At 48.4% G+C, this 13,701-nt stretch overlaps 1 protein-coding gene and 1 long non-coding RNA gene across 2 annotated transcripts in view; one reads left to right on the top strand and one right to left on the bottom strand.

Moving 5' to 3' along the window:
* Window positions 1–781: 781 nt before the first annotated feature.
* LOC118219031 (ceramide kinase-like) lies at window positions 782–13,299 on the bottom strand. Its single transcript, XM_035401827.1, has 13 exons — window positions 12,969–13,299; window positions 9,117–9,248; window positions 8,218–8,340; window positions 7,795–7,920; window positions 7,308–7,374; window positions 6,652–6,797; window positions 5,287–5,361; window positions 5,037–5,189; window positions 4,801–4,906; window positions 3,659–3,741; window positions 3,148–3,353; window positions 1,899–2,116; window positions 782–1,709 (listed from the first exon to the last, which is right to left on the bottom strand). The coding sequence occupies exons 1-13, from the start codon at window positions 13,117–13,119 to the stop codon at window positions 1,631–1,633; spliced, it is 1,665 nt and encodes a 554-aa protein (XP_035257718.1). The 5' UTR covers window positions 13,120–13,299; the 3' UTR covers window positions 782–1,630.
* Window positions 8,213–13,701, top strand: part of LOC118219034 — a 126,950-nt gene continuing 121,461 nt past the window's right edge. The window contains exon 1 of the long non-coding RNA XR_004763640.1: window positions 8,213–8,288. This is a non-coding gene — a long non-coding RNA (uncharacterized LOC118219034). The remainder of the gene's footprint in view (window positions 8,289–13,701) is intronic.

Raw genomic sequence — 13,701 nt, 5'->3', positions numbered from 1 at the left:
ACTTGGACGTAGCCGGGCTATATCTGGGTAAAACCTGAGCTGCATCGGGGTTAGCCTTGTCCGTTTATGACACAACGTTTCTCAAGCTAGATTTCCACCCTTCTGGACATCTGGATTCATCCGGATTCTTCCAGATATTGTTAGACACTGTAATGTGTTTATAACTTTATGCAGCAGCGGCCCAGGGTAAAACCTTAGAGACAAACAAGGACCACGGACAGTTTCCCCCAGTGACAGTAAGACCGGTTCGACTGAAGAGGGGAAGTCACTGTTCTAACTGTGGCAGCTTTCCTTTCAAAGAGAGCTTCTAAGACAAGTGCACCTGCATAATTCACTATATGACTTTTGGTAACCTAGAAATGTCCATTTAAAAAAGAAAAAAGAAAAAAAACTTCTGGGACGGACACACCAGAAAAGGCGATGCTTGCTGTTTGCTGAATGTGTTGCTCTGTCCCTCTGCCACCCACGTGACTCAGTCGCACTTTTTTCAACACAAGAATCTGAAGAACTGTTCATACGACAGGCTAAATAGAGCACTCCAAACCATGCCATACACAAGTGTGCCACAGTTCCACATGATGTCACAGCGATGTCACAGGTCTTTCAGTGACATCTTGTCTGGAACACATTGCGCAATGAAGAGTTGTATATCACAGTTAAGAGCACTGGGTAAATGTTCCATCTACATTCAGCACTGTTCTGTAGGATAACTGCCAGTAGGTTGTATTAGTTGCTCTGGAGTTTGACTGAATATGTAATTCTGTCACAATATTGGGGGTAGTTTTTTTGGCATTTCCACCAGTGAGCTGCTCACAGTAAACACTGATTAGCCTGTCAGAACCATATCAGTATCTCTTGTTTCGCATTTACGAGCATGGCACAAGATTAAAATCTCTACGTATCCTTAAATGGCGTGTCCATGAATGCTAACCCTCACAGTTTAATATCTGCTATTTTAACAGCCAATTTAATAGAGTGCCCATTCTGGCAGATGCAGTATGACTAATAAGACATGACCAAAGAAGAGGGAGCTCGATATAACGGACCCGGCCCTTCATCTTCAGTCATAATCCATTAAAGCACGGAACTGCAAACTCCACTTCTAAGTGTGGCTTGTCACAGAAAAGCAAACAAAAAGAAGTTTCCTTTTCAGTGTCTGGCGTGAGGACAACTAAACATTCACGGACACGCCTTCTGTCGGCTGACGAAGCCACACCAGGGCAGGTTCATTTTATCAGAGCCCACACCGTATGCCAGTCCAGCTCAGTCAGTATGAGCGTGTGCACATGCGCACACTGCCTGTCGTTCACCACGGCGTTCTCATCGTAGTTCTGTAAAACCTCCACGGCCATTTTGTAGTCCGCTCAGATGTTTTTCATGAAATGTTTGGAAGGAGATTCACTGCGGTGGTCCCAGACGCACAACACTGTACACAGTGACCTGAGACTTCAAGCATACACACACACACACACACACACACACACGCGTAAACCCAGAGCTGAGGTTGATGACTGAACTGCAGGTTGCTGCCTCTGTAACTAAGACAACAGTAGAATGTCACCGAAGCGACCTTTGAACCCCAGTGTACTCCAGCAGGGATCTCCGGGGCGACTCCTGCCGCGCGCGCGGTTCAGGGTGAGCCGATGTCCTCCAGAGGGGACGCCTGCTCGATCCCTCGGGCGAACAGCCTGATCAGCTGGCGGTGCACCCTGAGGACACAGGGGGAGGAGGAGGGGTTCACTGGTACCGCTCTGCAGCATTTTTGCCCCCAGAACAGGCCGCTTAGTTTTTTAATGCATTTCTTTAGTGGAACCTTTTTAATTTCCAATTTTTTTATTTTTATTTTTTTTTTAACTTAAGCCCGGACGCTGGGGGGGTAGCAGGCACAGGAAACGTACCCCGCGTCGATGCTGGCGTGGGGGAGTATCTCGCCGTCGCAGTTCCAGCTGCTGTAGGCGGGGGCGCAGCCGGGGCGGTCCTGGCACATCTGCCCGAACAGCCCCTTCGCTGGCCCCGCCCCCCCGGGGGCCGGCCACGGGTCCCCGTCGCTCTCGCTGCACCTGGGCGTGAAGCGGAACTTTCGCACGCGGTGCGCCTCCACGAAGGACAGGTCAAACTGCGAGGGGGGGGGGATCAGAAAGGGCCAAATGGGTTAGACAGGAAGTAGAGCCGTGAATGCGCGTCCAGCGTTCCTCCACGTATAATTCCTCCTCTTCCTCCTCCCTGCTGTGCTTGTTGAGATTGTGTGCTTAATCCCCCTTTTGTGTGTCTGTACGCACAGCCTGTACATTCGCTTGCAAGCCCTGTCCCAAAGCATTTCTGGCAAACTGAAGCACTTATTTACTAGGTTTTTCCTAAATACCCACCACCTCCGTTCCTCTCTGCTCTGTTCCTCTCCCCTCCATTCCTCTCCCCTGTTCTTCTCCCTGCTCTGGGTGCTGTAGTCATTACTTTCTCATTAAGGCCTTCCAGGTTGTGCGCAAGCGGCTGCCTTTTCCAGCCTGCAGCCCTTATCAAATGATCTGTGGTTTTTTATTTTATATTTTTTAACAGAACAGAGATATTTGTGCTGAGTGTGTGCCTGACCTCAGCTGAACCCTGGATACAGAACACAGTGTCTCAGCTACACTGCTTGTAAGCATATAGCCTAGTATAAGCATCTATTTCTCAGTAAGTCTTTGCACTATACTTACCTGTCCTGGGGACATATGTGCACTCCTTATATAAAGACTAGTCAGCTTTGTTTCTGTGATACCTCTGGGCAGCGAGAGTGACTTTACCTGGTCAGCTTTGCTGTTCGCTGTACAGTAGGTAGAGAGTGGGAGTAACTTTACCTGGTCGTCTTTGCTGTATGTTCTACAGTAGGTAGACTGTGTGAGTGACCATACCCTTGTCATCTATACAGCAGGTATAGAGCGGTAGTGACCGTACCTGGTCATGTTTACCGTGTGTTGTGCAGCAGGTATAGAGCGGTAGTGACCGTACCTGGTCATGTTTACCGTGTGTTGTGCAGCAGGTATAGAGCGGTAGTGACCGTACCTGGTCATGTTTACCGTGTGTTGTGCAGCAGGTATAGAGCGGTAGTGACCGTACCTGGTCATGTTTACCGCGTGTTGTACAGCAGGTATAGAGCGGTAGTGACCGTACCTGGTCGTCCCTGCTGGTGTGGCGCAGGAGGTGACGCAGGAAGTTGGCTCGGGAGCACGTGCGGACGAGGATGAGGTCGGCGGTGCCGTCGGCCAGGTGAGCGGCGGGCGACAGGCCCTGGGGGCTGCGGGGGCAGGCGCAGCTCATACTGGCCGCGTTTATCGCCAGGAACCTCCCCCGAATCGTCCGCCAATCACCGCCGTGCTCTACGGCACGCAGCGAGAGAGAGAGAGAGAGAGAGAGAGAGATCAGACTATAATCTATACTAGTACACACAACCAAGAGAGATGATCAATTCACATGGCAATATGCACTAAGGAATGACTCCATGTTGGCTCTAGATTGGAGGACAGACATTGGCACAGAAGAGGTGGGGAGGGGGCGTCTGTCTCTGGAACAGCTGTGCCATTGTTGAGACGCAATTATGCAGGGATTAATACAGGGAGAGTGCATATGTGAGACGTCTGTTATGGCGCCATTTTTGTAAGAACCAAGATGGCAGCTCCCTCACCCCCACTGGAGACGTCGTCTCCCGTCCCGCTGGCCTGTCCGTCCTCGGAGCCGAGCGGCCCGCTGCACCGGCACCTGGAGCACCTGCGGGCGGGTCAAAGGGGGTGGAGTCAGCAGGTGGGCGATGTCAGCACCACAGTTAAACAAGCCGTGTGAAATGACAGAGTGTAGGGCTGACCGATCCAGTAATAATGAACACGCCTGTAAACCCATAGGGGGAGTAGTCCTGGCTAATGAACAGAGAGCGAGGCTTTGTAAACCCCCATTCACTGCTTGTCACTCACAGAGTGATACAAACCAATCAAAACACTGCGGCCATTCTACAGCAAAAAAAAAAAAAAAAATGTAACTGAGAATCATTAAGTCCAATTATCGGCATGGATCCTTCACTGGGTCGGTTCAGATTATAGTAAGCACTAAAAAACTGGGATTTAAGCCTGTAACCTTTCTCTTAACACCCCTTCACACTTCATGACTGCAGTAATGCAGACAATACAAATGATCTCATAGAAACAAAAGCAGTAGTTATGACTTCTTTATACCAGACGGGCAGCACTTCAAAATAAAACCCAGAAGCTTTATTCTATTTATGATGACTAGCTTGTAGGCGTGCATCTAAATCCCAATAGCCTATTTAGAAGTACACAGACACTGCTTTGCATGCAGATTTTTGTTCTGTTCTCGAAGTTGACCAGTGATATTCAGAAAATGAGCTTAGCAGAAAATGGTGATCGTTAAATGGAAAATGAAAGGAGGGTAATTGTTTAGTGCGCAATGAGCAATTTCCAGATACGAGACATTGTGAATTTGTTGGCTGGATGGTGTCTATGCACACCCCTACTAGCTTGATTATACAGATAAGGAAAAATACATGTTTTTGTATTTGCCTACAATTTACTTAGTTTTGTATGAAACGCTTTGAACGGTTGGTTTTTTTAAATTCTGAGGCGGTGTTCTAGAACACCATTGTTTTCAATTACGAGTGGTGATTGTTACATCAGCTTTAGAATGTTCTGTTACGAACGCACCTTAAAGGGTTAGAGACTGTTGCTCCAGGCTGGTTAGAGTCACTCCGGATGAGAGCGTCTGCTAAGTGCTCATGTTAATGTGCGTGTAGAGGGAAAGAGCTAAAACAGTGTTTACCCAGCTCTGCATGTAGTCTTGTCCCTGGGGGTCCCCGACCCGTCTGTGGCTGGCAGGAACGACACTGTTCCCTCGTAGTAATTGTGTGTGAGAAACATCTTCAGACCTGCGGCAGAGGCAGTGCAACATGCGATTTACACAGTCTGTTAATGGGGGGGGAGGAAGCCCCACGGTGGAGCACACGACAAAAGGAGGAGCTTCTGCTCCCCCCCGCCCTCCCCGCTCCCACAGCTCACCCGAAAAGTCGTATCTGACCGGCCCCATCCACCGCTTCCTCTCGCTGTCCATCAGCACGTCGCCGTAGAAACCGTATCCCAGCAAGGAGACGGAGTACCGCAGGAACCTGCCGCCCTGGTGCACCGAGCAGACGTCCAGAGGCTGGGAATCCCCTGTGAGGACCGCCCACATCGTCAGTCAAGGCCAATCAGACCAGCGTTGCGTCTGCGCAAAACCGTCTCTGATTGGAGGAGGGGCGAGCGCACTCACCCACGATGATGTGCAGGGCAGAGGTCACGGGGTCGTTGGCGCCCACGGTCGCGTAGCAAATGCAGTCCGTCGACCCTGGATCCAGAGATGAAAAGATTTACGAGTCAGCGCCGGCGGCAACGGCAGCCCTGGGAGGCTGTGGGAGTCCGCGCGTTTATTGCAGTTACGATAAGGCTTAATATCACTCTGATATCAGCACTCTGGAGATACGTAGCCTATGCAGCAATTAAAAAGTGCAGTGATACTCGGGGTTACTGGAGTTCACCTGTGGTGTGCAACGTGTCCGAACTACAGCCACCTCCATCCGTGTTACAGTGCAAGAGAGGAGCAGAATCTTTGTGGCAATAAACGATGCACAAATGGATGGAAACAATTTAGCAGACATTTTTATATTTTTCATTCATTTAAAAAAAAAAAAATTTTAATCGATGTTGTTTTCTTTTTCTCCCAGTTTGAAATGTGTTTTTAATCCGATGTCATCGCTTGTACCTCAATTTGGTAGAAAAACTCATTTCGCACGGAGCGACAAGCAGCAACTGCCAGCCTTTTAATAGTTTAGGATCTCAGAAAAGCCGGGGTGGGGGGGTGGGGGGGGGTTGGGAGGCAGCAAATTGCGACTAAATATGTAGCTATTAGAGTCTGGGCGTTCTGTGGCCTGGAGGAGAGGCACTCCACTGCACAGGGGCTCTCTGACACGCTGCCCAGCCACGGCAGCACGTCCATTAATCAAGTGGAGCGCGCGACAAGTCTCGTAATGCATGCCACCTTTCCCGCAATTTAGGACGGTTTAAAAATTAATGCGCCGCGCGCGCGCGCCCCCGTAATAGAATTTTAAATGGCGGAGAACCGCGTGCTTCCCCAGTCGTCGCCACGGCGCGACCGGTTGCCATGGAACCCACCAACGGGGTCCACGTTGGCGCCGAGCTGTAGCAAGTAGCGTTTTTCAACCTTTTTTTTTAACGTTCTCAGTAGAGACCACAGAAGCTCGATAAGAACAGACACAATCCATCATCATCCCCGGCACTTGATGTTTTTGGGCTTCTGCGCTGTTCTGTCCTCGTGAAACCATAACTCTTTCAGCACTTATGTGTGGAGAAACTATGGAAATCTTCCAAAGCCCCCAAAGCAGTGGTCTCCATCCCTGGTCCTGGAGAGCTACAGGGTCTGCTGGTTTTCATACTGACTCTGCACTTCATGACTCAATTGGAGCAGTCGATCACACAGTTAACTCAACTCACCTGGTGTCTTGGGTCTCAACTGGGTGCTGATTTTAAGGTGAAAACAAAAACCAGCAGACCCTGCAGTTCTCCAGGACCAGGGTTGGACACAGAGAGAGAGGTACGCGGACCCTGGTGCCGGACTCACCGGCGGGAATGATGCCGATCCGGATGGCGCACGGCGTCAGCTTCTCCTCTCTGCGGTTCTGGTCCACCCCGGCGTCCCTCTGCGTCCGAGCGATCAGCCCGTGGACGATCTCGCTGAACATGCCGTCGCCCCCCACGCACACCACACTAGATCAGGGTCAGGATTTTGGAATTATTCTTTTATTTTTTTTATTCTATGCCAGTGTTCTCCAACTCCACTGCTTTCAGTTACCAGCAGTGACTGTGACATCAGCATTAGAATGTTCAGTTCAGAATATTCTAATCAGGTATTGTTTTTAGAATTTCATCTTAAAGGGGTAAATTCTCCTCCTATGCATTAGTGTCCCGGTAGGACACACTGACAGCCCCCCTCCCTCATTGGATGTAAAACGGGGCCCAACTCGATGTTGAAGACTCAGACTGGAATATTAACTTCCTGCTCTCGCCCAGCGAGGGCTCTGCTCCGACATTAATATCTTCTTCAGCAAATGGCTGCTCTCCCTCAGACCACCGCGCGGTAGAGTAGAGCAGATCATTAACTCGTTACCGCTGACAAATGGCCGCTCCTCGACTGCAGTCGGAGCCTTGAGCCGGAATGACCGCCTGCCCGCTCAGCCTCAGCCTGGCGCGGGGGGGGGGGGGGGTGTTCTCACTTACCCGTCATACTTCTTTAGGTCTGTGTCCGTCTTCAAGTGATCCCTGGCGTGATTCGCATGCTCGGTAACTATGGAAACAAAACAGCATTTATCATGCGCGCGAGATGGGACCGGCGTTACGGCTCCTCGGCGGCAGCAGATGTTTTCGTCTCCGCAGCCGGAGAGACGAGCGAGGTTTTTCCACTGGCTGCTGCGGCCATTTTAGCTAACCGTTCAGTCTGGAGGGAGCGGCACCGCCATCCAGGCCCGGAGACGGGTGCGGCCCCTCTGAAGAACCGCCGGCGGGTGATCGATGCCCCCCCCCTCCTTGGCCCCCGTGTTTATCGATCATCAGATCCTCCATTATAGCGCGTGGGTGACGGATGGAGCCCGTGAATAAAGTCCCGTTCCCAGCCAGGGCCCGTCTTGCCCCGGCACAGAGATCGATCCGCGGCGCGTAAAAAAAAAAAAACGCTCATTTCTTATTTAGATGTTAACGCCGGACTCACCGATCACGCAGGTGGACACGGAGGCGCGGGAGAAGAGCGGGGCCACCCTCTCCTCGTAAATCTGCTTCCCCTGCTTCCGTCCGCCGTGGGGATTAATGTACACCAGCAGGTGCTTCGGCCGCCCCGCTGGGGAAAACCACAGGCCACGGGCGCTCGTTAAAAAAAAAAGTCACGCGACCGCCCAACTGATTCAGAACACAAATAACAACCACTAATGAAGACACTGCCTTTTACAACCAAGATACTCAACTGGTATCACACAAGTAAATGCCCAGTTGTGTAAATGGGGATGGGGGAAGTGTCAGATATATGGTATGGAAATAATTGCAGACATTAGGATTTAACAGGACTCCTCTTATTTCCCAGTGATGAGCGAGAGAGAGCCTTGTGGGGGTGAAGTGAGGGAGCCTGTGACTGACATACCCAGCGCTGAGAGCTGATCCCTGACGGCCTGGACCCACTGCTGCCGCACCGCCGCGTCCGCACACTGGAAGGTGACGTCTCTACACCGCCAGCGGTGCCTCTTCACCCTCAACACATGGGACACTGATGGGGGGGGGGGGGAGAGAGAGAGGGAGGGGAGAGAGGGGGAGTGGACAGATAGTGAGAGAGAAGGAGAGAGGACAGAGAGGTGGGGGGAGAGGGAGAGAATATAAGGAGAGGGAGGGAGAGGAAACAGGGAGATCAAGATCTAGCTCCTCATGTTAAGGGGTTTCATGTTAAATGGTAAGGGGAACATTTTAAATGTTAAGGGGTTCCATATTAAATGGTGAGGGGAACATGGTAAATGTTAAAAAGAACAAGTTAAATGTTAAGGGGAACAGCAGCGTCTGACTACCAAGCTGAGCTTAAAATGCTTGCAGTCATTCCGTTAATGAGTAATACATCAGTTCTGGAGTCATTAAAATGCATTTTCTGTTGCACAAGAGTAGATTCCTCTGCTTTTTGGTTCGTTACACTGCTCCCTCAGAAACTCGCTGTCTTTGAAAACTTGCAGATTGTTCATGGGCCCCTAATGCGGAGGGGAGGGGGGCAGTTCTTAGATACATTTCATACAGTATGTGACTTAATAGTGAAACACGGCTTATAGCTGTTCTGCTACTAAAACAGCATCAATTTTAATTGAATTGTTGGGGAGGACTTTTGATGTTCTTTAATGACACATGTTGAAACTTAAAGAGATCACGTTTTATTTACTTGGCCCAGAGAATCTAATTGAGCCTCCACGTTATGGCGGCCAGTGCAAGCGATAATGGCGATAGGTTAGTTTTGAGCGGCCGCCGTGAGTAAAAGGGACCCCTGAGCGCGTCAGGTGCTCGTACCTGTGAATGCGTACGGATACGCCTCCGCGGGCCTCTGGGACGTCTTCTGCCACCTCCCTCCGCTCTCGGTCCGGCCGTCCACTTCCGTTTCTCTGACCGCGAGGATTTCGGATACGGGCACACAGACGCTTCCTGCGTACGACATTTAAAAAAAAAAAATTTCATATTAACTGTTTTTCATCAAGCAGGATTTCATAAAGGAGGCCAGAGCGCTGTTGCTTAGTGACTTTGTTGCTAGATTTAGTGACTTTTCAGACCCCAAAAGACCCAAGCAACGAATCTAGCAACATATATAAAATAAAAATCAATAAAATGTATATATAAATAAAATATCCCAGGCCAAACAAACACTGCCCCTCGACCACAGCGCGCCCGCGAGAACGCTCCGGGGAACGGCTCCGGCACGTTCGCGGTGGAAAGCGGTGACGTGCGGGGGGGGTGTGTTAAAGAGGCAGAGGTGCAGTGGATGAGGTCACACATCTGCCCAGCAGACCGTCTTATCTCAGTTTACAGCCTACATGCCTCCAATATTAAACGCGGGTAATATATGGTACGCCCGTGAATTTACAGGGGAAGGTCAGGATAGGTACTTTGCTCAAGGGTGGGTGCAGTGACCCTGGTAACAAGCTCATGAGCACAGTTCGATAAAAGACCGCCCCGTATCATCACTCCTGATACACACACACACACACACACGCTAACAGTAAGCAAAGGCAGTTAAGAGAGAGAGAGTGGTGGTATTGGAGATCAAGTGTTGCACCCATATATTACTAACAAGCAGCAGGGGGGAATAAAAGAATCACAGCGGTACCAGCAGCTAAGTTTACTGGCGGTTCTGTATTATGGTATGAATGATCTTCACCCCTTTCTTCGCTAAAAGGATCGCAGACAGATGAAACGGGCACAAATGTTTATCGCTATGGTTACACACCGTGTCCCTCCCTGGTTATGCTGAGAGGTTCTGGCACATACACTGTAGATCAAGCAGATGGTCAGCTCTGTATTTTTTAACAAAAAATGAAAGATTTTCCCTTGACCGGTGAAGCTGAGACTTTCCAAATGGACTCCCCTCATGAATATTCATAAAGAGGCTTGCCCAAGGTCAGAGCGGCCATTGGCACAGTAGCAAACGAGGGCGTAAACAGATGAGAGCTTTGTTCTCACGCTCCACAGGCGACGGTCTTCTTCTGCGACGGTGGAATTTTTTCACACATCCTGTAGGGTAAACAGTGTGCAGCCACCTTCCGGGTTCAGAGACATAACAGCACCAGCTCTGTCCTGAGCTGGCCAGCCGCTGACCTTTTTTGGCATAAATGACTCCACTGTGTGCCTGCACCAACAAACTCCTCCATCTTCTTCTATAGATAATGCGATTGGTCGCTTTGGATTTCTGTGAAAGGTGAATGGCCAAAATTCAAGGGCCAAATTATTTTATAGACTGGTGCATTATATTAATTTGACAGACCATATATTTGAAATGATTAACAGTCACCGTAAACAGCTGTTAATCATTGGGTTTTTACTGGGCTTCTGCGTGTTGGATTCCGTTATAGTCAATGGTGCATTCCGTACTTCCTGTCATGTGACCTCCCTGTTCTGCAGTTGTCCACGTTTTGATTTCCTCTGCTTGGTGTTTCGCCCTGCCAAAGCAGTAATCCTTCAGTACGCATGGACCAATCATATAGGGACGAATAGATTAGATGCACTGTAACCACATTACAGCGTCCTGAAATGGACAATAATGACTTTAGGAATTTAAGCAAGTAGTGTCTTTTGGGTTCTTGCATAGCATTGACATTGACATTAATTGAGAAAAAAAAAAAAACTAAAACGCAGAGCTTTCTAAAAATGTTTTGCTCTGATGGGCAAAAAAAGACATTACAGGAAGTTCAGAGCGGGGCGGTGATGTTGTGCTATGTTATTAAGTTTGCCAAATGAAGTCTGTCTGCCTTCCAAGCGAAGCTGCCTTCCCTCGCCTCTTAAGACAAGGCAGAGCTCTTTAAAATGCAAATAAGGACACCGAGGCGAGATTCAGCCGCCCGAAGTGCCGCGCTCAGAGCCGCACAGCCTGAGTGAGCCGTCCTCTTAGCGCCTTTCCGTAAGTCTGTGGGGAAAACAGGGAGAGCCTTGTTCCCTTCCAGGGCAGGAGCCCTTATCTCGCTGCCTTTTATTCACTCATTTTATTCACGCTTCTGACAAGGGGATGGTTGTCTGCCCGTCAAACCCCTAATGGAGTGAAGGCTAAAGCCAATTGAAAGAGACCGTATTTGTTGGCCAGAGTAGTTTTTTGGTTTTCTTCCCCCCCCCATCCTCTCCCTTTCATCAGTCCTTCCAAAATTCTTGCTGAGGCATTCATACTCAAACATGCGTGTCAACAGCAATGGCCTTTGTCCTTTCACTATTTTGGTTTTTATTCATCATCATCATCATCATCATCATCATCATCATCATCATCATCATCATCATCATTATTATTTAATTGAAGAATTTAGGCTGTTTTATCCGTATATTTTACTTGGCAAGTTGCCCGTTAGGGGGCTGAGATTTGACCATTTGCATGGCTGCATGGAGTGCACACATTTACCAAAATGATTTTAGCTCGCTTGCTTAAAGGCGTAATGACAGTGAGAGTTCGACCTGTAGCTTTTTGATAAAAATGCCACCATCCTCTACGGGTGTGTGCTTGTGTGCACACGCTAGAAGACTTCTTTGTCCAGGGAATGTTTTTCAATTGCTGTTGCAAGTAATTACCGACAGTTCTGCAACAGCAACGCTCTTTTGAAAAAACGGACCAAGTAGCCTTGAAGAAGTGCTCCTGCACAAACACAGAACGACACAGAACAGCTGCATTGTGGGCCGCCGGTCTGTGAAGTACTTACCAGATATTTACGCACACCCCCTGACCCAGACCTGACCTGACACTGAACACTTGTTGGTGCCAGATTTTTAACTCCTAAAAAAAAATGTAATAGTTAACAAAGATCTGGAGAGGCCTTATTCTGGCTAACATATTTTGTGGGCCTTCATTCAAAACCCCATCCTGACCTGTCCATGAGGACAATCCATTGAAATGCCAGAGATCAATCTGTCAAATAAAAAAATGTCGGAGAATAAATAGCATCATCCTTTAGTCACACGGGACACATTGATGTTCCCGAATCGCCATCTAAAAAAGCATAGCCGCTGTAGAGAAATCCGCACGTCTAAAATATGCATGGCTGGATATTCAGTTGCCGTGTGCAATGTGAAGCGGCAGTTGAATAAGTGCTGTGTAACGCAATATTACACCAACAGACGTTACTGTGCTATCACATTAGCCACAGCAAGATGCGATATGAGGCATATCGTCACGGTGCTTTTCTCCACGGAGTATTAAACAATGGTGGAAACATTAACCATCTTTTTTATCCACACATTTGGACTGCGCTAAAGTTATTCCAATCAGCGCTGGAGCTGGTAGGACAGCTCCGGCTGCTCTTTAGAAGGACAAAACCACTTTACCCTCTGGGTTTCTCAGATAAAATGACGTAGGCTACCGTGAAAATAAATCACAAAAAGCTCGTGCTGATAAAGAAAGAACATGAACACGGAAATGAGCAGCTTCTACGAGTTTCAAATTCGCATCGTATTCATATCTTACAATAGCAAATAGAGTTGTAGAGTTGTGCCAAAATAGATGTCACTCGTGCATTTCTTCCAAAGCAGTTATCACTAACAAAGAGAGGAAGCTAACTGAATACAGCCATCTGTAGCCCATTGTGCAACATCCTACCGCAGAAGCTCAACTCTACACAGACAGAATTCACATGACAGACACGTTTACATTCGCTCCCCTGTATTCCGATCACTTACCGTGTTTGCGCGAATTGTGTATGCTTCTCGAGACGAGTTTTTTCTTGGTCTGGAGCTTCTTCCATGTCAGTTGCGCACGGTTTAACGTGACTTCATAGACCCTGTTTTTCAGTAAAAGAGGATGCGACAGTAACCTTGGTGGCTTTTCCATTTTTCCGCCAGTATGTCCCAGCGATGGACGGAAGAAGGAACGAAACGTTGTGTCATCTCATTCTTAGATCTATTCGCAATTACTTTATCTACTACCTGAGGCCATATACAGTTGATGACAGCGTTGCACTTCTCACCGGAGGCTATGCTCAAGATTGCGTAGCGGTTTTCTTAGTTCACACAGAACAGTCTGTCACGGCGTGAGGCGTCATGACGTATGCTAATCTCTTTACGCTGATTCGTCTAAAAGGGAGGCTCGTTTCGCTGATCAAAAGAGCTGAGTGTTGAAACAAGCCCTGAAGCAACAAATAAGAATATTTTCAATTATTTGAAATGGTAGCATAAACCGAGTAAATGTTTTGCTCTCAATTTCCGAATTTCACAACAGCAAATACAAATAAATTAAAATACCAAAAGTAAATAAACACAAACAGAAGGTTTGCAGCAAGATTGTACCAGATTTGCCAAGAACAGCCATAGTAAAATGAGAATTTAACATGTGCACGGAAAGGCCCAGTTTGTCTCCTGAAATCATAATTGATCAATGCCCTATATATATTATATTATATTATATTATATTAGG

This window comes from Anguilla anguilla, chromosome 19 (genome assembly GCF_013347855.1).
Source record: "Anguilla anguilla isolate fAngAng1 chromosome 19, fAngAng1.pri, whole genome shotgun sequence".
Classification (NCBI taxonomy): domain Eukaryota; kingdom Metazoa; phylum Chordata; class Actinopteri; order Anguilliformes; family Anguillidae; genus Anguilla; species Anguilla anguilla.
The sequence above is the reverse complement of the archived record's forward strand: the minus strand, read 5'-3'. Positions and strand labels throughout refer to the sequence as shown.